At 44.6% G+C, this 21,425-nt stretch overlaps 1 protein-coding gene across 2 annotated transcripts in view; it reads left to right on the forward strand.

Annotated features, from left to right (window-relative positions):
- The window catches only part of UNC79 (unc-79 homolog, NALCN channel complex subunit), a 94,844-nt gene extending 76,295 nt beyond the window's left edge, over positions 1-18,549 (forward strand). For both annotated transcript variants that reach the window (XM_044272616.1, XM_044272617.1), the window contains 11 exons: positions 487-555; positions 919-1,029; positions 3,848-3,952; positions 4,376-4,453; positions 12,261-12,350; positions 12,454-12,629; positions 12,735-12,921; positions 13,448-13,639; positions 14,216-14,293; positions 16,349-16,390; positions 17,698-18,549. In XM_044272616.1, coding sequence (XP_044128551.1) covers positions 487-555; positions 919-1,029; positions 3,848-3,952; positions 4,376-4,453; positions 12,261-12,350; positions 12,454-12,629; positions 12,735-12,921; positions 13,448-13,639; positions 14,216-14,293; positions 16,349-16,390; positions 17,698-17,898 — 1,329 coding nt within the window. In that variant the 3' untranslated portion in view covers positions 17,899-18,549. The remainder of the gene's footprint in view (positions 1-486; positions 556-918; positions 1,030-3,847; positions 3,953-4,375; positions 4,454-12,260; positions 12,351-12,453; positions 12,630-12,734; positions 12,922-13,447; positions 13,640-14,215; positions 14,294-16,348; positions 16,391-17,697) is intronic.
- The last annotated feature ends 2,876 nt before the right edge of the window (positions 18,550-21,425 follow it).

The following is a 21,425-nucleotide window of genomic DNA, read 5'->3' on the forward strand; positions in this document are numbered from 1 at the left end:
CATGCGATGCCCCCATCATACCAGAGGGGATTAGCTAGATATTGGGGACATCCAATCCCTCCTGAACAAGTTATGAAGGATTACGGATTATGGTTCATGCTCTGGTTAGGAAGCCCCCATGCTGACACAAGGCGCGGAAGAGTCTGCTGTCCCCTGTCCCGAGTGTGACCAGCCAACGGGCCCATCCTCGTTAGCATGTCTGTGCTGACTACCCCCCGGGGAGCAGGCTGCTGTTTTCCCAGGTATGAGGCAGGCAGACATCTCGGCCTATATGCAGCTTTAAACCAATTCATCAATGGCTGCTGACCTGGCATCGCAAATACATAAATACATACGGTATATATATATGTGAATCACACCAGAACATGTTACGTCACAACATATAACCATAAAACATATATTATTACAGCAAACATTATAATAACTAGGGATTAGGCGGTCCTTATTCCTGACACTGACTAATCGTGCACATGTGTTTCCCTCCAGTGTTCCTTAGATTCCAGTCTGCGGATAATGATTTGTCTTCTGAAGATCTCAACATCTAACGCCACCAGGGTAAGCATCACGCTCATCTCATCTCGCCTACAGCGACCTATGCATCTTGCACAACCCCTTATTCCGCTGCATAGTTCCTATAATTGCAAGGGGCACCTCTGCAGTCACTCAGTCTGGGCAGGACCTGAATGCCCATTAGCTGAGGGGCCCCTCCGTGTCCCAATCCGATCGGCAAAGGAAGGCCTTCTGCTAGTCTGCGCTCCAGTAAGTGACATCACCGCTATCCACGTCTCTATTCCCAGCCATAGAATGGGTAAGGGGAGCCTCATTCATCCCCCATAGATTGGAATAAAGTGGGATACATTGAATATGTTCTGTACCAATGAAAGCCTATGATGCCGATCATTATCTTCCTGCTTCCAGAGTCTGCTGGAGCCATTCTCCAAGCTGCTGAGCTTCGTCATTCAGAACGGGGTGTTCACCCTAGCGTACCTCGTTGAGCTCTGTGGCCTGTGTTACCGGGCGTTTACCAAGGTGGGAAATATTTGGTCTATTTATTTATTTTTTTCGCTAGAAAACACGTATTATTACTCATGTGACTTCCGTTTTTTTTTTGTGCCGTTTTTTCCTTTTTTTTAGCCATGATTGATTCGTTTTTTCCCTATATAGAATACTAAAAAAATTGCCTCATGGCCAGAGCCTGCTGTGGCTTATACTACACGCCATTGACTGAAAAAACAGATAACTTAATTAATATAAAAATAATCTTAATCTTAATAATTAATCTAGAAATATTCCTGCTAAAATAAAACGCACTTGAGGTTCAATTTTTTTGGAAACAGTCGGTGAAAATGACAAAAAAAAAAAACTATATGAATCCACCCAGCCTTAGATCAATTGACATCCATTTATGAATTAAAGGGATTGTCCACATTCGGGGGCCTTTCAGGCTGACCTCCTCACTGTCTACGGACTTTCAAAGGGAAGCATGCTTACTGTACCTGCTCCCCGCCGCTGGGTTCTTCCTCCTTCGGTCCCCCTGCTGTCACTGATGTGCTGCGGTCCCGCCTGTCAACATCCCAGGGGTAACGTGTGCATGGGGGATACATCACCGCTGCTGCCACCCATTGGCTGCAGCAGCACACGAGATTCCTGTCAAACCGGATGTTGACATGTGGGACCGCAGCACCTCAACAGCAGCAGGGGAACTGAGCGGCAGCAAGGAGGTAAGTATTCAACAACGTGGTGGTGGTGGGGTCAGGCTGAAAGGCTCCCGAACATGGACAACCCCTTAAAGATTTGGTCCGTGTCACCTGGTTGTTATTGGAGACCATCAACAAGCTTGTTGTCCCTATTGCATCTTAGCTGAGTTTCTTTAACCCCTTCCCACCCTGGGCTGTACTATTACATCGCAGGAACCACATAGTAACTATTATAGCACTACAGGAAATCAGATTCCCCAGTGTACATGGTGGAGTTTCCCGTTCGAAGGCCGTATACTCCCTATAATGATAATGATGGGGCATTCAGCATCTGGTTCTATCTGCGTCCAGCTTCCATTTTCCATTTCCTTCAGGTTTTCGGCTAGTGATTTCGAGATGTGCAGGAAATCAAGTTAACTAAGAAAAACTGAAAAATCAATGAGTGACCTGCGGTGGGTCAGCGACTTTTCAGCCGTCTAACTAATTGGAAATGATGTTAATGCGGCAGCGGCTCGATACTATTGACCAGAGCTCGTCAGGGCAGAGCACGCATTATTTCCATGATTCTGCTGTGGCCATGGGATTGTGCTGGACGGTAACTCCACACAGGGCGGAGCGCTGCAGCCGGCATAGCACATCACATTTTATGGGCTGCAGAAACCTATCAGTCCTCAGCCGTCTCCTATCAGTTTATTTCCGCAGAACATTACTCACCCAGCTCTTCCAGAGTTCTGAACAAGAAATATGCCTCTGAGACCTGAGCGCTCGAGTACAGCCACGTGGGGTGCCATCATGAGTACAGCCACGTGGGGGGCATTGTCTGCAGTGGAACGTACACTGAAGCTTTTGGTGTAATTTTCCCTTTGAAAAAAATCCCATCCAATTTGTCGCCCAGTGTGGGGCCGCCGATTAGGGAGGATCATCCAAATAGGTAGGGACAGTGGCACGAGTGGAGGTCAGGTCTGCACTGTTCCCTACCTGACGTGACAACAGTTTCCAGTTTCTACATAGTTAGGCCTCTTTCACACGGGCGTTCGCATTTGCGGATCCGCAATACACAGGTGCCGTTTCCGTGGGCATTCCGCATCACGGATGCGGACCCATTCACTTCAATGGGTCCGCAAATCCGGAGATGCGGAACGGAACCCTACGGAAGCAATACGGAGTGCTTCCGTGGGGTTTCGTCCTGTACTTCTGTTCCGCAAAAAGATAGAACACGTCCTATCTTTTTGCAGAACGGCCGGATCGCGGACCCATTCAAGTGAATGAGTCCGTGATCCGCTGCGGCCGCCCCACGGACTGTGTTTGTGCATTGCGGCCCGCAGCACGACCACTGGGCGCACACGCCTGTGTGAAAGAGGCCTTAAACATACAATTCCCAGGAAGCTGAGTAATAACCAATATGGTCTCCATTTCTGTTTCTGCAGCTGTGGTCACTCAGCTTTCCTGAAACTAAATCGGTAAAGTTTTTCAGGGGTACACCAGTTAAGGAAAGCTGCGCGGTATCCAGTATAGCTGTCATTATAGCTCCTGCTGCTTTCCCTGAGCCCTTACTGGATGATGACTCTTAATTCTGCCAGTGGCTGCGTATAAGTGTACAGATGTAGCAGAGCTGGGCTGTGATTTGGCAGCTGCCACTAGCACTGCACCCAAATCAAAGGTCTAAGGCTAGTTTCACACTAGTGTTCGGCTGTCCGCTCCGTTTGAAGGGGCTCACGAGCGGACCCGAACGCTTCCGTCCAGCCCTGATGCAGTCTGAATGGATGCGGATCCGCTCAGACTGCATCAGTCTGGCGGCGTTCAGCCTCCGCTCCGCTCAGCAGGCGGACACCTGAACGCTGCTTGCAGCGTTCGGGTGTCCGCCTGGCCGTGCAGAGGCATGCGGATCCGTCCAGACTTACAATGTAAGTCAATGGGGACGGATCCGTTTGAAGATGCCACAATATGGCTCAATCTTCAAGCGGATCCGTCCCCCATTGACTTTCAATGTAAAAGTCTGGACGGATCCGCTCAGGCTAATTTCACACTTAGCTTTTTTTTGCCAATATAATGCAGACGGATCCGATCGAACGCTAGTGTGAACGTAGCCTAAGGTGACGGGCAGACATGCATTATATTTAAGGGACCTTTTTTTTTTATATCAAATGCAGGAACGGGACAAGTACTACCTGACCCGCAGCGTAATTCTGGACCTGCTGCAAGCCTTGAAATTAAAGTCTCCCCTGCCAGACACCAACCTCCTGCTGCTGGTTCAGGTACGAAGGCTTCCTAGTCTGGGGGGGGGGGGGGGAGGGGGGGGGGGTGATTGCAGTGAGAATGAAATGGGCCATTTCATCAACCGTTCTCCCCAGTGGACGCACTTATTTGTGCTGAGCCCTTTCATTAAATTAAAGGGCTGGCGTTAAGGATCTGTCTTTGCATCTGAGCTCATGAGACCATTTCCAAGCAAATGTGACCTACTTAAAAGGAGTAGGAGAATTAAAGTGCGCCCACCACCCTCACACAGGCTGTGTGCCACGGGCAGAGAGAAGGCGTTTAGTCAGTCGATTCTACAGATGGTGGTTGTTTCATGTAAAGAGAAATGCATGTTTGCTGTTTTTCATGACACTTCATCCACTAGGTGGCTCTGTTTTTCTGTATATTTTTTCTCTTGATATTGATTCTGCTTGTGTTGTTAGTTCATTTGTTCAGATGTTGGAACGAAGTTGTCAGAGTCCACGATCATTCACAAGCAGATGATTGCGTCGTTACCCTCGGTGAGTGATGATCCTCTCTTCCATTCTTTCTATGAGTAGTCCTCGAATAGGGAGTTGATGTGATATCCTTTTTTGCAGACAGATCTAGGAGGGGCAGGGAGGTCACCCATAGACAGGGAAATTTCCCAGTGGGCAGCTGATGCCAAGGGGGTCACCCAAGCCCTCCTCATGTCCACCAGTAGGGGTACATACCAATCATTAATGCCAGGAGTAGCTTGTACTTATTCACCTGGCTGGCAGAAGAAAGTGCCTTCCTGCATTCAACTGTATTGCCACCCTCAGGATGGTGATAGACTTGAGGACTGCGGCGGGGGCAGCGGTATTTTGTGTCGCACTACAGTACTCCTACTTATATTGGTCCCGCCTTCTGTCAATTTGGACCCGCCGACAACATGGGGCGACCTTTAATTTTTTGGCCATTTTAAGTTCCCAGTCCAACCCTGACAGATTGATATTAGATATATGACACAGATAGATAGCTATGCGGTAGATAGACAGACATAATACATATATACAGTATAGACACACAGCAGTGGAGCATTACGGTTATCACCGCCCTCCATGATCACCGGCAGTAATGCAGAATGCGCCGGGCCCCTCTGTCAGTCACTTTAGTCTTGTGTTTGTTTTGCTGTCAGAGAAATGTCAGACATCGCAGTCTATGAGACAGAAGGGTCCGGCTCAGCTCAGTGAGGATCTGCTGCATTATCATAACCAGAATGGATATCTGCACATGATGCTGCCATATCAAGATTTAACCACTTCCTTCCCAGGCTGCTGTAGCTTCTGGCCGTACGTTCCCCCGTGCTGCAACACTTCCTCTGCTTCATGAAAAATCTCTGGGGCTTTCATATGAAAGAATATCCATATCTGTGCAATAAATTAAATTGCTGCGGACTCCAGTAATGTTATTATAAAATGCCAATACTGTGATTTCTGCCTGCCTCTAAAATAAATTACTCAGCAGTTTTGAAATGTCAGGACGTAAACAGCAACAAATGGATGATATCATCGGAGAATGTGAGAAGCAAATTGCTAAGCACTTTTATCAGCTTAGAAGTTAGTTTTTTTTGTCAGATACTAGATGTCAGAACTACACACTAGAGTCCAGTCAGGTATCTTATAACTACTATAATACTGCTCCTATGTACATGAATATAACTACTATAATACTGCCTCCTATGTACAAGACTATAACTACTATAATACTGCTCCTATGTACAGCAATATAACTACTATAATACTGCCTCCTATGTACATGAATATAACTACTATAGTACTGCTCCTATGTACAAGAATATAACAACTATAATACTGCTCCTATGTACAAGAATATAACTACTATAATACTGCTCCTATGTACAGCAATATAACTACTATAATACTGCCTCCTATGTACAAGAATATAACTACTATAATACTGCTCCTATGTACAAGAATATAACTGCTATCATACTGCTCCTATGTACAAGAATATAACTACTATAATACTGCCTCCTATGTACAAGAATATAACTACTATAATACTGCCTCCTATGTACTAGAATATAACTACTATAATACTGCTCCTATGTACAAGAATATAACTACTATAATACTGCTCCTATGTACAAGAATATAACTACTATAATACTGCTCCTATGTACAAGAATATAACTACTATAATACTACTCCTATGTACAGGAATATAACTACTATAATACTGCCTCCTATGTACAGGAATATAACTACTATAGTACTGCTTCCTATGTACAAGAATATAACTACTATAATACTGCCTCCTATGTACAAGAATATAACTACTATAATACTGCTCCTATGTACAAGAATATAACTACTATAATACTGCCTCCTATGTACAGGAATATAACTACTATAATACTGCTCCTATGTACAAGAATATAACTACTATAATACTGCTCCTATATACAAGAATATAACTACTATAATACTGCTCCTATGTACAAGAATATAACTACTATAATACTGCTCCTATGTACAAGAATATAACTACTATAATACTGCTCCTATGTACAAGAATATACCTACTATAATACGGCTCCTATGTACAAGAATATAACTACTATAATACTGCCTCCTATGTACAGGAATATAACTACTATAATACTGCCTCCTATGTACAAGAATATAACTACTATAATACTGCTCCTATGTACAAGAATATAACTACTATATACTGCTCCTATATACAAGAATATAACGCTATAATACTGCTCCAATGTACAAGAATATAACTACTATAATACTGCTCCTATGTACAAGAATATAACTACTATAATACTGCTCCTATATACAAGAATATAACTACTATAATACTGCTCCTATATACAAGAATATAACTACTATAATACTGCTCCTATGTACAAGAATATAACTACTATAATACTGCTCCTATGTACAAGAATATAACTACTATATACTGCTCCTATATACAAGAATATAACGCTATAATACTGCTCCAATGTACAAGAATATAACTACTATAATACTGCTCCTATGTACAAGAATATAACTACTATAATACTGCTCCTATATACAAGAATATAACTACTATAATACTGCTCCTATGTACAAGAATATAACTACTATAATACTGCTCCTATGTACAAGAATATAACTACTATAATACTGCCTCCTATGTACAAGAATATAACTACTATAATACTGCCTCCTATGTACAAGAATATAACTACTATAATACTGCCTCCTATGTACAAGAATATAACTACTATAATACTGCCTCCTATGTACAAGAATATAACTGCTATAATACTGCTCCTATGTACAAGAATATAACTGCTATAATACTGGAGTATTTGTGTATATGTCAGCCTGTTGGACAAGCAGGGGACTTGTTACTGTGTGTTTGCTCAGACTCTTCAGGTCCGTGTCCTCTGTGGATTTCTGGAGTAGAGCAGGTTTCATACAGAAGGTGAGAGGTTTGTCTGTAAATGGTAAACGCAGTTTGTTCCTCTCTCACCAGTAACCTCCTGCAGAGAGCGATCTGTCATTGTGCTTTGCTCCTGCCCCTCCCTCCACCATGAGGACTTGACATCTATTAAATAGAGGAAATATAAGTGGACACTGGGGAGACTCGCTGGTGCCGCACATTGTTAAAGTTTATGGGGTTGGCGCTGTCTGTCAGAGAGGACGGTAATGCTGCAGATTTACGAGGCGGAGGGTCATGAATCAGATTCTCTCATTGTAAACATAAAGGCAGAATCTCTCTGAAGTAAAATTTCTTCTCGACATCCATCACTACATATAACACAATATAAAAATGCTGAAATTATTAACGAATTCTATCACGTGATGACGTAGTCACGCTACGTTGCGCCTCCCTCCTCTCGTTCCACCTCACCACGCCGCGTAACATATGCTCTGCTCCAATCGACCCGAGGGATTTACCCGCTTCTGAGCCCTCCACGCGTTTGGACTTCTTGAACGCCCTCCATGGCGGCCGTGACGTGACTGCCTGCTCCTGCATGGTGCCCCGTGGGTGGTTATTGTCTCCGGCTTCCGGCTGTTCCTCTCGATTCCTACGCTACTCGCTCCCCCGTCTCCTTTCTCCTGGTTCTCCGCTGGTTCCTGGATTGAGGTTTGGAGAAGTTCTGCTTTATCCTTGATGAACTGCTGTTGCTTTTTTCTCCTCTTGTTATCATAAGAAAGCCGGATCAAGATCATAAGGGGGAGAAAAGAGAAGAAAAAGGGGAAAAATGGATGAAAAAAAATAAAGGGGGAATTCAGAGAGAAAGAAAAGAAAAATATTGGGTCCCAAGCAAAATAGGCGATCACTGGACTATTCGAAAACAGGCCAGAAGCCTTCAGAAACAGCAAAAATAGATCAGTTCCTGAAACCTCCCAAGAGCAGGAGCAGATCAAAAAGGGATCTATGATACTAATGTAAAAATAAATGCTGGATCTAGAGTGGAAGAAGCGGCGGACGATTATCCCTAGGAGGAGGGGGCGGACGAGAGAGGACACTACTGATTTGTCTAATGCCGAATCCTCCCCACTAAAAGATATTCCGGGGACGGTCAAAAAAAATTGAGAATTAATACAAGATATTTCAACACAGCTTGGTGTTATCCAGACTGATGTGATCCTGATAATGGACGATGTCTCAAAGATACGCGACCGAGTTACAACCATAGAAAAATCCATGGGGGTTTTGGAGAGTGAAGCTAAAATTTTTAAAACCTAAATTGCCTCCTTAAGGATGGATGTTAACATCTTAAAAAAAAAAAAAGCGGTGGACCTGGAGGATAGGTCGAAGAGATGTAATGTAAGAATTATTAGGCTCCATCCTGTCTCTAGATGCCTCTAAGGTCTTTGACAGGGTGGGGTGGAGATTCCTCTGAAAGGTCTTAGAAAAAAATGGGATTTGGTGTTAGGTTTATAAATATCATTAAGCTTTTGTATAAGTCCAGCTTGAACATGAATGAGAGTTTGACAAATAGTTTTTCACTGAGTAGAGGTACCCGTCAAGGGTGTCCTCTTTCCCCATATATCGAGCCTCTTGCAGCCCAGGTAAGGCAAGATTCTGTGATTAAAGGGTTCTCTAAGCCGATAGAAAAAGGAGGGCTGAATATTCCATATTTTAAGGGTTATTTTATATCTGCACAGTTATGGCTATATTGCCAATGGAAGAAAAGCCCATTGTGTAGGACTTTGGTGAGTAGATCTGGCTATGACAACATGTTTACTTTATTGGAATCTGGGCAACTATCTAGTGGGTGGCAGGATTATGGTGAGACAAGCAAACTTTTTAGTAAGTCTTGGCACACTACCAGAGGATGGCTGGGAATAAAGGGATCCTTATGTTGTACACCCCTTTGGCATATTTACCACTTACAGGTTTTAGATGAATTAGTAGGGGATCAGTATTGGCAAAAGAATAATATTTTTTTATCTTGCACAGGTAGGTGAGGGAAGGAGATATACTAACGTTTTTGGAGTTAGCACAAAGAGAGAATATAATAATTTAGCATGGTTTAGGTACTTTCAGCTTCGGTCGGCACTTTTTAGTCTTGAAGAAAAATCTTTGCTAGATATACTGTATTTTTCACTTTATAAGATGCACAAGTTTAAGAGGAGGAAAATAAGAAAACATTTTTTTTTTTCCAGACCTCATATCAGATCCTCAGATCAGACCCCCATAAATATCAGGACATCAGATCAGGCCCCCATAAATATCAGGACATCAGATCAGACCCCCATAAATATCAGGACATCAGATCAGACCCCCATAAATATCAGGACATCAGATCAGGCCCCCATAAATATCAGGACATCAGATCAGGCCCCCGTAAATATCAGGACATCAGATCAGGCCCCCGTAAATATCAGGACATCAGATCAAGCCCCCGTAAATATCAGGACATCAGATCAGGCCCCCGTAAATATCAGGACATCAGATCAGCCCCCATAAATATCAGGACATCAGATCAGCCCCCATAACTATCAGGACATCAGATCAGACCCCCATAAATATCAGGACATCAGATCAGGCCCCCATAAATATCAGGACATCAGATCAGGCCCCCGTAAATATCAGGACATCAGATCAGGCCCCCGTAAATATCAGGACATCAGATCAGGCCCCCGTAAATATCAGGACATCAGATCAGGCCCCCGTAAATATCAGGACATCAGATCAGGCCCCCATAAATATCAGGACATCAGATCAGGCCCCCGTAAATATCAGGACATCAGATCAGGCCCCCGTAAATATCAGGACATCAGATCAGGCCCGCATATCAGGACATCACATCAGACCTTATATCAGCCCACATAGTGAGACCCCCATCAGACCTCAGATCAGAATAAAATAAAAAACATCTCTTACCTGTCCTGCGCCACGGCTCCTCTCCACCTCCGGCAAAAGCAGCGCTCCCCTGTCTTCCCGGCCTGCGCTGTTCTGTCACCTGACTGCGTGCACTACGTCCTGACGCTGTGCGCGGCCAGGACAGTGCAGCGCTGACTCCAGCAAGAAAGACCGGGGAGGGTGACTACTACAAGCGCTTGCGGCGCTTCACTCCCCTCTCCTGGCTCCTAATTCATACTAGTGAGCGCTTCCATAATAGAAGTATTTAAACCCGGCCGCGCTGCAGGCGTGCGCACGCACGCCTGCAGCCAAGTCTACGCGGGCTGGCTCGGCGATATGACATCACCGCACCAGCCCGCACGTCCCGGCGCGTGCTTCCAGGCGGGGGGATCCTTTGATCTTCCCGCCTGTGGAGATACGCAGCATACAGGGGCAGGAGAGCTCTTTGTTGCCGGAGATGTTATCAAAGGGCAGAGGATCTTTATTGATCCTCTGTCCTTTAAAGTGGCTGAAACTGGACATAATTGTCCAGTTGTCGGCCTCTCCCTCCTACAGACACATACCAGATTTGGGGCACCCGTGATTGGGGGGATATTGGCCACATTTAAGCATACAGTATATATCTATATAGATGCTTGGGTACATCTATATACATATATATATATACTCAATATAAACCTGGGGCATAAATGGGCAGCTATAAGTCCACATATATACCCATATACTGGGCCCACATACAGGGGACCCATATATACATGGCCATATAGGGAATATTTATCCCTATTGGCCATATAAGGGGTCAATATATATACAGATATACATATATATCAATGAAGGGGCAGATACATATATATCTATATATACGCCCACCTGACTTCCCTGTACAAGGGGATTATGGGTGGGGTTAAAAATGAAGAAAATGATAATGATGGTGATATGAACATGTATCTACAAAAATTGTTTGATTCTTAATAACATTTTGGAAAAAAGATAATGGATTCTCTGTAATTCAGTCTTTACTGTGGAGGGCTACATTGTATCCAGTCATAGAACCACCTTTGCTTCACTAGTTACAAAGTAAAAAACTTCTGATGTCCTGTAGATAGATGGTTGCATTGTGATGGTCTCTGAGATACATCCCCCCCCCCCCCCAACAGTCATTACATCAAAAGGATTCCCTAATACTGATGCCCCTTTGTCACAGTATGAATATCTCTAACCATTCCTCCATTGAGATCTGGAAGTGTTGATGGGTCAGTTGTAGATCTGAAAATGCACATACACTTAAATATCCCATTCAGGTTTCTGTCCGACCTGTCAAAATAAGCCTAGAGGGTCAGAGTTCTCCATGATAGAAACCAAAGTGACAGGGCAGTTGGAAGAACATCAGAGATCTTCAAGAGTAACAACACTGTGGACCACCAAGCCACCAAATGGGCAATGCCTTTTGGAAGATCCCAATAGCAAAGATCATAAGGCCTTGAAGAGCATGAGAAGTTTCTAAACTAAATTTCTAAGGGCGTGGACACACAGAGTTTTTTGGATGAGGTTTTAAGGCAGATCTGCCTGAAGAATTTGGAAGGAGAAGTATACTGTAAGTCCTTCCTTTATGTTTCTGATTCCTTTCAAATCCACTTCTGGCAGATATGCTTCAAACGTCATCCAAAAAACTCTGTGTGGCCATACCCTGAGAGATCAAGTGTTCAGAGGAGCAGCAGAGATGTTCAGGTTAAAAACTCAAGGGCAAGGGCACATCCTCCAAGATGTCCATGTAAAGAAAAACAAGCACGGAGCTTGGAAGAGCTATAGAGATTTGTACAAGAAACACTTAGAAGAACATTGCAAGATAGTTGGAGATCTTCTCTGGGACCTGTGAGAGGTTTCTTTAAATTAGACAGGTGGAGTCCCCTTTTATCTTGCATTACTGATGCCCTTTTCTGTTTCTTTCCCACTGTTTAGTGTGGCACGGCCGCCATGGAGTGCACCAGACAATACATTGGGGAGATCTTGGATTTCATTGCAGATATGCACACCCTGACCAAGCTGAAGGTAAGTCCCGGTGGAGAACATTGGAAAGTCACCATACAAAGCTCATGCAGCTGCATGTACCTCCATGATACTATGTGATGAGTCTACTTCCTCCCTCCGGTAGAGCCACATGAAGACCTGCTCACAGCCCTTGCACGAGGACACCTTTGGTGGACACCTTAAAGTAGGTCTTGCCCAGATTGCTGCTATGGAGATAACTCGTGGAAACCACCGAGACAATAAAGCGGTCACGAGATATCTGCCCTGGTTATACCATCCACCGTCAGCCATGCAACAAGGGTAAGGGCAAAAGAAAAGAACTTTCTGGGAAATGGATAAAATCAGAGACAATATCCTATAATTCCATTTCTGTCTCTATTATCTGATCTGTCTTTTTCCCCCTAGTCCCAAAGAGTTCATCGAATGTGTCACTCACATCCGACTCTTGTCATGGCTTCTCTTGGGGTCTCTCACCCATGGCGTGGTCTGCATGAATTCACCCTCCCCATGTATGCCAATCCCATTAGAAGCCGGCTCACATGTTGCTGATCATCTGATCGTCATTCTCATTGGATTTCCTGAGCAATCAAAGGTAAAGCAGGACCATATATCAGACCATACCAACTGTGATTACTATGTAAAGGGCAAGTCCACTTTAGGGCAAAGGTAATTTAGGAACTGTATTGTGGGCGGTGTTAAGGCTGTATTATATCGCTAACGAGCCTTCAGAGTAATGCTCCTCTGGAATTCCGGGAAGTAGGGATGCAAATGAGCATCCAAGTCAGGTCTCAAGGCCTATTTAAAGGGTTGAACATTGACCTATAGGATAGCTGCCTTACATCTGGTGGCATTAGAGGCAGAACTTGCAAAGAGCTCATTTGCATCCCTTCTTGCAAGCAATATGTTTTGCCTGTAGCGCCCCCACAGGGCAAATAAAGCATTACACAGTTCCATTTGAATTCTTGGGCTATCTTTGTAATACATGAACATGCTGGGTCCTCCAGGGAGAGAGATGCTCATTGTAACTGGGGAACCCCTCTCTGAATACCCTAACAGGGTGTTTTGGAAGTTGTTGCAAACCAGACACCCCCTTTAATGTGCATTTTGTATCTCTGCAGACCTCCGTGCTCCACATGTGCTCCCTCTTCCACGCCTTCATCTTCGCCCAGCTGTGGACGGTGTACTGCGAGCAGGCAGCCATCGCTCCGTCCATTCAGAACCAGAACGAGTTCACGGCCATACTGACGGCTCTGGAGTTCTGGAGCAGGGTCACCCCCAGCATCCTGCAGCTGATGGCGCACAATACTGTGGTGAGTGCAGGCCCTGTACTCCTCTGCATGGTCCAGTTAATCTCTGGTAATTGGCATTCCTGTAGAGCTCAAATAATTAGATCAACACGCTGCAAATCCTATTATGCAGATAATATCAGCCGGCTGGTTTCTGTCCATTTCTGAGTGGCATTTGGAGGAAGCGAAATAGAGATTTTTCCTTGGGAGGGAGGCAGAAATACTCTCCACCCCATCTCCAGTACTCTCCACCCCACCTCAAGTACCCGATTCCAAAATCAGTGCTCTGGGGGTCATTATCAATGTGTATTCCCATTACCTGCTTTCTGTTTTGATATTGTCCATGCTTGGCTACGCTGGTAACACAGAGGGAGATGGTGACGGGTGGAGACGCCACCGAAGCTTCTCGAAAAAAATAAAGGACCCTTTTTAATTTGCTTTGGAGCCTTTTCTCCTTAGTATTCAGCACTGGACAGAATAACTAACCTTCTATGACATAATGGAGACCGTGCGGGAGGCAAACATGATGGTGACTTCTTCTGCTCAATCACTGCTGAAGCCATGGCTGCCAGTCTTATGTGATCTTTTCTGTTTTTGCAGATGGTGGAAATGGTGTGTCTACATTTGATCAGCCTGATGGAAGCGCTGCAGGAGTGTAACTCCACAGTTTTCGTGAAGGTAAGGTGCCGCCCCCCAATTTCGCGTCTTCGCAGCATGCCAGGTTGACTATTGTATGCTTACCCAGAGACCTGTATATAAAAAGTACTCCCTATGGATTCTGCAGAGGGCCATTTATTAGACACGGAGGGGGTCGGACTCGTGTCACTCTTCTAAAGCTGGCCATACACATTAGATATATATATTGGCAAAACCCGCCATTTTCAACCCAATCTATTGTATGGGAGTCTCACTACTCTCCTGGCAGATGTCAGGGGAGAAGAGGGGAGGGCATGTTGTATTTTGACATGCCCAATCGGTTTGTTCTGCCAACCAGAAGTATCTGACAGTGACTTTCTCCCATTGACAGCATGTGCATGCTCGCCGTGTATAGGAGGATCGGGGGAAATAGCTGTCGGCCAAATGACATCCGTTATCTTGTTTACGGCTGGCTTAATGGGGTTATGCCATGACTGATGTAAAAAATCAGGCATCATATAGTACAGGACAATACATTTCTTACAAAGCTAGAACCAGCTGCAAACTGGGTCCAGAGATCTCCACATTCACTGTTTCAGTTGTTTTGCTAGATTCTCTTCAGCCTGGCAGCTCAGGGGGCATGTCCTTTCTGCTGCAGATCTCTCCCTGTAACTGCTACAGCTTCTAACAGAACATAGGGCTGGTGTCCGTTGAAGATTTAAACTGAGCGCGTGCGACCAGCTCAGTAAGACGACCCAAAAAATAAGGAAAAGACCAAACAGCAGGTGGCGCTATCCAGTTACATTTTATGGAAAAGCTCACTGGCTATACTACATTTTTAATTACATGCAATTACCAAAGTATTCAGATCCAGGCACTGGTTTGAAAAATGTAGAATTTTTTTGTGACACGACCCCTTTAGGTGGGCAGAGAGGTGCACCATGGTGTATGGTCTGTCACTCTTCTTTAACATGGTTGCATTATGATAACCCAATATAGGGATATATCACGTTTGTATTACATACTGGGGGTATTGGCAGTATGGGCAGAGATGTGACAGTATAACGTATCTGATGCCCGAGGAACCACAAGTTCCAGCACAGCTTACCCGCTGAGAAGCCAGGGTATGATGCAGCAATGTATTAAATTGAATTACCGTGAAAGCTTTTTGTGTTCCGTGACATGATGTATAGGAAGGCGCGCCGCTTCTCCAGCATGGAGCGCAAGGTGACTCATCACAGATCTAGTCGATACCAATTATCCCCGGCCTTGAGATTTAGAGGTGTAATTGCAGATCTTGATAATGTTAAAAGGACGTAATTGCATTCATATTCTGGACCTGAAATGGGGCGGCCAAGGTCTTACTAAGCAATAGACGTTCATTCGCTCCGCTTGGTGCCTCGGTGGAATCTAAATCAACAGAGGACAAGGTGGGCAAAGGAGGCATATGCCCAGGCTGTACCGAAAATGGACCCTTGTGTGCGGCCAGGTCATGTGACCAGATGAGTCCTGGATATTCAGGGATCCCTAGACCGGGGATCAGCAACCTTTGTCAGTCCAGCTGTTGTCAAACTACAACTCCCAGCATGCACACCTTCTTGGCTGTTCTTGTAACTCCCATAGAAGTGACAGGAGGATTCTGGGAGTTGTAGTTTCAGAACAGCTGGAGTGCCAGAGGTTGCTGATCACTGCCCATAGACAGAACGGCCATAGGCCTCATGCACAAGACCGCGCCGTGTTTTGTGGTCCGCAAATTGCGGATCTGCAAAACACGGATGCCGGCTGTGTGCGTTCTGCAATTTGCGCCCATAATATAGAAATGGAACAAGAATAGGACATGTTCTATTCTTTTTTTTGCTGGGCTACGGAACAAAGCGACGGATGCGGGCAGCACACGGAGTGCTGTCCACATCTTTTGCGGCCCCAATTGAAGTGAATGGGTCCGCATCCGAGCTGCAAAAAAATGCAGCTCAGATGCGGACCCAAACAACGTTCGTATGCATGGGGCTTTACCCTTCGTATCGTGATCACACCCTGAGGTGAACTGGGCCACTTAGTTTCGACATTTGTATTAACTTTCTGTATCTTTTTCCGCAGTTGATACCAATGTGGTTACCGATGATCCATTCTAATATAAAGGTGAGCGACCGCTTTCTTTTTATGGATGACGGACTGCTATTTAGATGCATACCAGGGACGGACTGGGGACTTAATGGCCCTGCAAATGAACTTAAAGTGGCCCCCATGTTGTAGGCGAGTCCCAATTGACAGAGGGCAGGGCAACATAAGTAGGCGGGGCCAGAAATACCTTAAAGGATAACTGTCAAGGGTTGCTAGATGACCGCTAGCACATCCGCAATATCCAGTCCCCATAGCTCTGTGTGCTTTTATTGTGTAAAAAAACGATTTGATACATATGCAAACTAACCTGAGATGAGTCCTGTCCCTGACTCATCTCACATACAGGATTCATCTGAGGTTAATTTGCATATGTATCAAATCAGTTTATTGACACAATAAAAGCACACAGAGCTATGGGGACTGGGTATTGCGGATGTCTAGCAGCCATCTAGCAATCCATGTCCTCAGCTTTATACCCAAAATCCCGTTGACAGGTTCCCTTTAAGGACTCCTGCACAACACTGTATCTGTTTTTGAAAATGGCGGATCAACAAAACATGGATCCCGGCTGAGTGCATGCTGCCATGTTTATTTTTCTTCTGCAGAAATGTCCTATCCTTGTCCGCAAAACGGACAAGAATAGGACATGTTCTATTCTTTTTTGCAGGGCCGTGGAACTGACTTTTGCAGATGCAGGCAGGGTGTTCTGTTCCACATCCGTTAAGATGAATGGGTCCGCATCTGATCTGCAAAAAAACGCGGATCGGATGTGGACCAAAACTACAACCGCGTGCATGAGACATAATGCAACACAAAATACCACCCCAACAGGATGAACGCCACACCATAGTGTGGTGCAAAATACTGTGTCCCCCACCACAGTATTCAATTCTATCACAGTCCTGAAGATGGTGATTCAGAAAGGGACCCATGGCCACCAGCCAGAAGCCTAAGTACCTGATGCTTCTAGTATTAATTATTGCTGAGAGCATCAGATCATTATGTACCCAGCCGACAGCTGTGAGGAGGGATGTCCACCTGTGCATCGGCCCACCGGAAATTTCCCTGCAGGGTCTATGGCCAGTCCGCCCTGATGCATACAAATCTGATAATCTGTTATGATTTGGTCTCCCCCCTCCATTGCTATCTACAGTAGATGGGCTATATTAAAGACTTGCAAAATATAATAGTTTGTGGCCCCCCCAGTCTGGAGCTGCACTTAGCTGTACAATTTTCATGGTATGCCCGAACGAGCCCTTTGATTATTTCTTTCAGTAGAGTATTGGCAAATCTAAGTGTAATTATTATGTGTCTCTTTTGTCCAGCATTTATCAGCCGGGCTGCAGCTGCGCCTCCAGGCAATACAGAACAGTGCGAACCAGCAGAACCTGCGGATGTTACAAGGCTCGGTGCAGTTCAGCCACAACTCGGGGGTTCTGAAGAAATGGCTCCAATGTACTCAGTTTAAGATGGCGCAGGTGGAGATCCAGTCCTCAGAGGCTGCATCTCAGTTCTATCCCCTGTAGTGATCCAGTCCTCAGAGGCTGCATTGCAGATCTATCCCCTTTAGTGATCCAGAACTCAGAGGCTGCATCGAAGTTCTACCCCCTGTAGTGTTGTATAGACCGGGTGGTCTATTCAGGGGTCACATGACCAGGAGATATTTTTTCCTGTTGCCATAAAGCAGAAGGGTTGGGGTTAATAGCTTTTAGGAAAGGTCAGGGGTGAAGTGAGAACTGGGCGAGATACTGAGCCTGACTAATTGGGTGGAAGAGGAGGTGTTGGCCTCACATCTCAGCCTCGGGGTACTTGTCTGATAGCCCTAACGGCTCAGTCCACCCCTGGACCTTTATTTTGTAAGCCATGAAGGGAGGCATTGCACTGCAGTCTAAGGACACATACCAAAGACACCGAGTTTAATAATAATAGGAAGGGATTGTGCCGCGGTCATGTCTGCCACATCTTACCCGTTCACCACTGCAGTAAATATATTATTATCATTAGTTTTTTACTGACTGATTTTAGAATGATCAGAATTATCAAATTAATAGTTACATTTATCAGCCTGAGCCAGCGTAAGGGTCTTGTTAAATGAGATGGCGTCATTGTAATGAAGTTAAGAGGACCCCTTATTGTTGCACGTCATCTACATTAAAAGTGGAGTCAAGAATCACTGTGTACATACAATACATTACGGTACTGATGCTGAGTTACATTCTGTATTATACTCCAGAGCTGCACTCACTATTCTGATGGTGGAGTCACTGTGTACATACATTACTTATCCTCTATGGATCCTGAGTTACATCCTGTATTATACTCCAGAGCTGCACTCACTATTCTGCTGGTGGAGTCACTGAGTACATACATTAGTTATCCTGTACTGATCCTGAGTTACATCCTGTATTATACTCCAGAGCTGCACTCACTATTCTGCTGGTGCAGTCACTGTGTACATACATTACTTATCATGTACTGATCCTGAGTTACATCCTGTATTATACTCCAGAGCTGCACTCACTATTCTGCTGGTGGAGTCACTGAGTACATACATTACTAATCCTGTACTGATCCTGAGTTACATCCTGTATTATACTCCAGAGCTGCACTCACTATTCTGCTGGTGCAGTCACTGTGTACATACATTACATTACTTATCCTGTACTGATCCTGAGTTACATCCTGTATTATACTCCCAGAGCTGCACTCACTATTCTGCTGGTTCAGTCACTGTGTACATACATTACTTATCCTGTACTGATCCTGAGTTACATCCTGTATTATACTCCAGAGCTGCACTCACTATTCTGCTGGTTCAGTCACTGTGTACATACATTACTTATCCTTTACTGATCCTCAGTTACATCCTGTATTATACTCCAGAGCTGCACTCACTATTCTGCTGACGGAGTCACTGTGTACATACATTACATTACTTATCCTCGACTGATCCTGAGTTACATCCTGTATTATACTCCAGAGCTGCACTCACTATTCTGCTGGTGCAGTCACTGTGTACATACATTACATTACTTATCCTTTACTGATCCTCAGTTACATCCTGTATTATACTCCAGAGCTGCACTCACTATTCTGCCAGTGCAGTCGCTGTGTACATACATTACTGATCCTCAGTTACATCCTGTATTATCCTCCATACACAGTGACCCCGCTCTTTGTCTCGGGTTGTTCTATCTGTATCCTGTAACATGGTGCTCATTAATGGCCACGTTCCTTTTTAATCCATGGCGATACTTTACAGCTTTATATGTCACCGGAGTCGCTTCCTTTCACTCTCTGATCTGTGCGTCTTCTATCAAACCAGTTCAATCATAATCGATGTCCTGTGGAATGCGGAGCGCGGAGGAGGTGACAGATTAAAGAGCTGACACTTTGTAATTCCGCTTATAAATAACAGCGGTAAAATGTGCTCGGAATATGAATTAACGTCGGGTCATAACCACCGCACAGATCTTAAACCCGGGCCCGAGAAGATGAACGCGTAGATATAAAGTAAACGGGGGTCGATTCACTGGAACTTCTGAACTTCCAGTATTGGATACAATGTTGCGGCTGCCATCTTTGTTTTGATGTAATTCACAGATGACGATCTCAGGCCCAATTCACACCTGCTGGCGTTCCTGTCAGGTTACTGATACCTGTGACAGTCAGAATAGTATAATTGTGGTATGCAATTAAAAACAGAAACAGATGCCAGTGTGAACAGAGCCTTATGCAGAATGTTGGTTGCTAGGGACAGTGAAGCATAGCAACCAAGCTATTCTTAAAGGGCATCTTTACCTGTGACACTGGCTGACCTGTTACATGTGCGCTTGGCAGCTGAAGGCATCGGTGTTGGTCCCATGTTCATATGTGCCCGCATTGCTGAGAAAAAGGATGTTTTATTATATGCAAATGAGCCTCTAGGAGGAATGGGGGCGTTACCATTACACCTAGAGGCTCCGCCTTCTCTACAACCGCTGTACCCTCAGCACTTTGATTGACAGGGTCAGGCAGTGTAAATGTCATCACATCAAAGTGCAGAGGGCAGGCAGTTGCAGAGAGAGCGGAGTCTCTAGGTGTAACGGCAATGCCCCCGTTGCTCCTAGAGGCTCATTTGCATATATGAAAACATCATGTTTCTCAGCAATGCGGGCACATATGAACATGGGACCAACACAGATGCCTTCAGCTGCCAAGCGCACATGTAACAGGTCAGCCAGTGTCATAGGTACAAAACTGCTGACAGATGCCCTTTAAAGTAGCAGAATTACCCTCGCCTTACTCCAATCCGTTAAACATCAATCTGTCAGTCAGGGGTCTGGGAAGGCTGGGTGACAACCAAGCAGCTGGAACAGCAGCCATATTATTTGGCACCCAGCTTTGCCAGAAGCAGATATGAAAAAGGAAGAAGCTGAGTAGTTCTTTTTTAATAGGAAATATAAGGAATACGGAGCTATACGGGCGCCATAATGTGTCCTGCTTTAGATTCCGCTGCACTCGTCAGTCTGCGCAATATTGTACATGTCTGTATATACAGAGGACCGCGCAGTGTATACATAGCTGTACCATATATACTATTTCTATACGGAGACTGAGTTTTCTAATTGTAAAAATGTGAATAGATTTTGAGACTCCTTATATATCACCCACGTTAATTTTAAAATGACATTTCTTTTTGCCGAAAATTAGATAAAAATAATTGAAAAGCTAATCTGCAAAAGTTACCCCCGTACGTCACTGATGAGATTATTAGGGAAACGGCACGGTTAAAATCTACAGAAAATGTGAACTTTGGTAAATACTTTGCATTACTTACCTTGTATCAGTTTTGACTTGCATGGTGTTTTTTTTTTCCTCCAGTCATAGCCAAAGCTGCGTTTACAGATTCTCTTTAATAGGGTCAGTGGGAGTTAAAGGCTATGGACACCTTCAGGGCAATTTTTTAGGAATGCATTTTACTCATTTGGGCAAAAAAGCATTTTTTTTTTTTAAATTTGTCTTTATTAAAAATGTTCAGCTATTTCTGAGAAACAGGGGTTAAGAATCTGTT

This window comes from Bufo gargarizans, chromosome 11 (genome assembly GCF_014858855.1).
Source record: "Bufo gargarizans isolate SCDJY-AF-19 chromosome 11, ASM1485885v1, whole genome shotgun sequence".
Classification (NCBI taxonomy): Eukaryota; Metazoa; Chordata; class Amphibia; order Anura; family Bufonidae; genus Bufo; species Bufo gargarizans.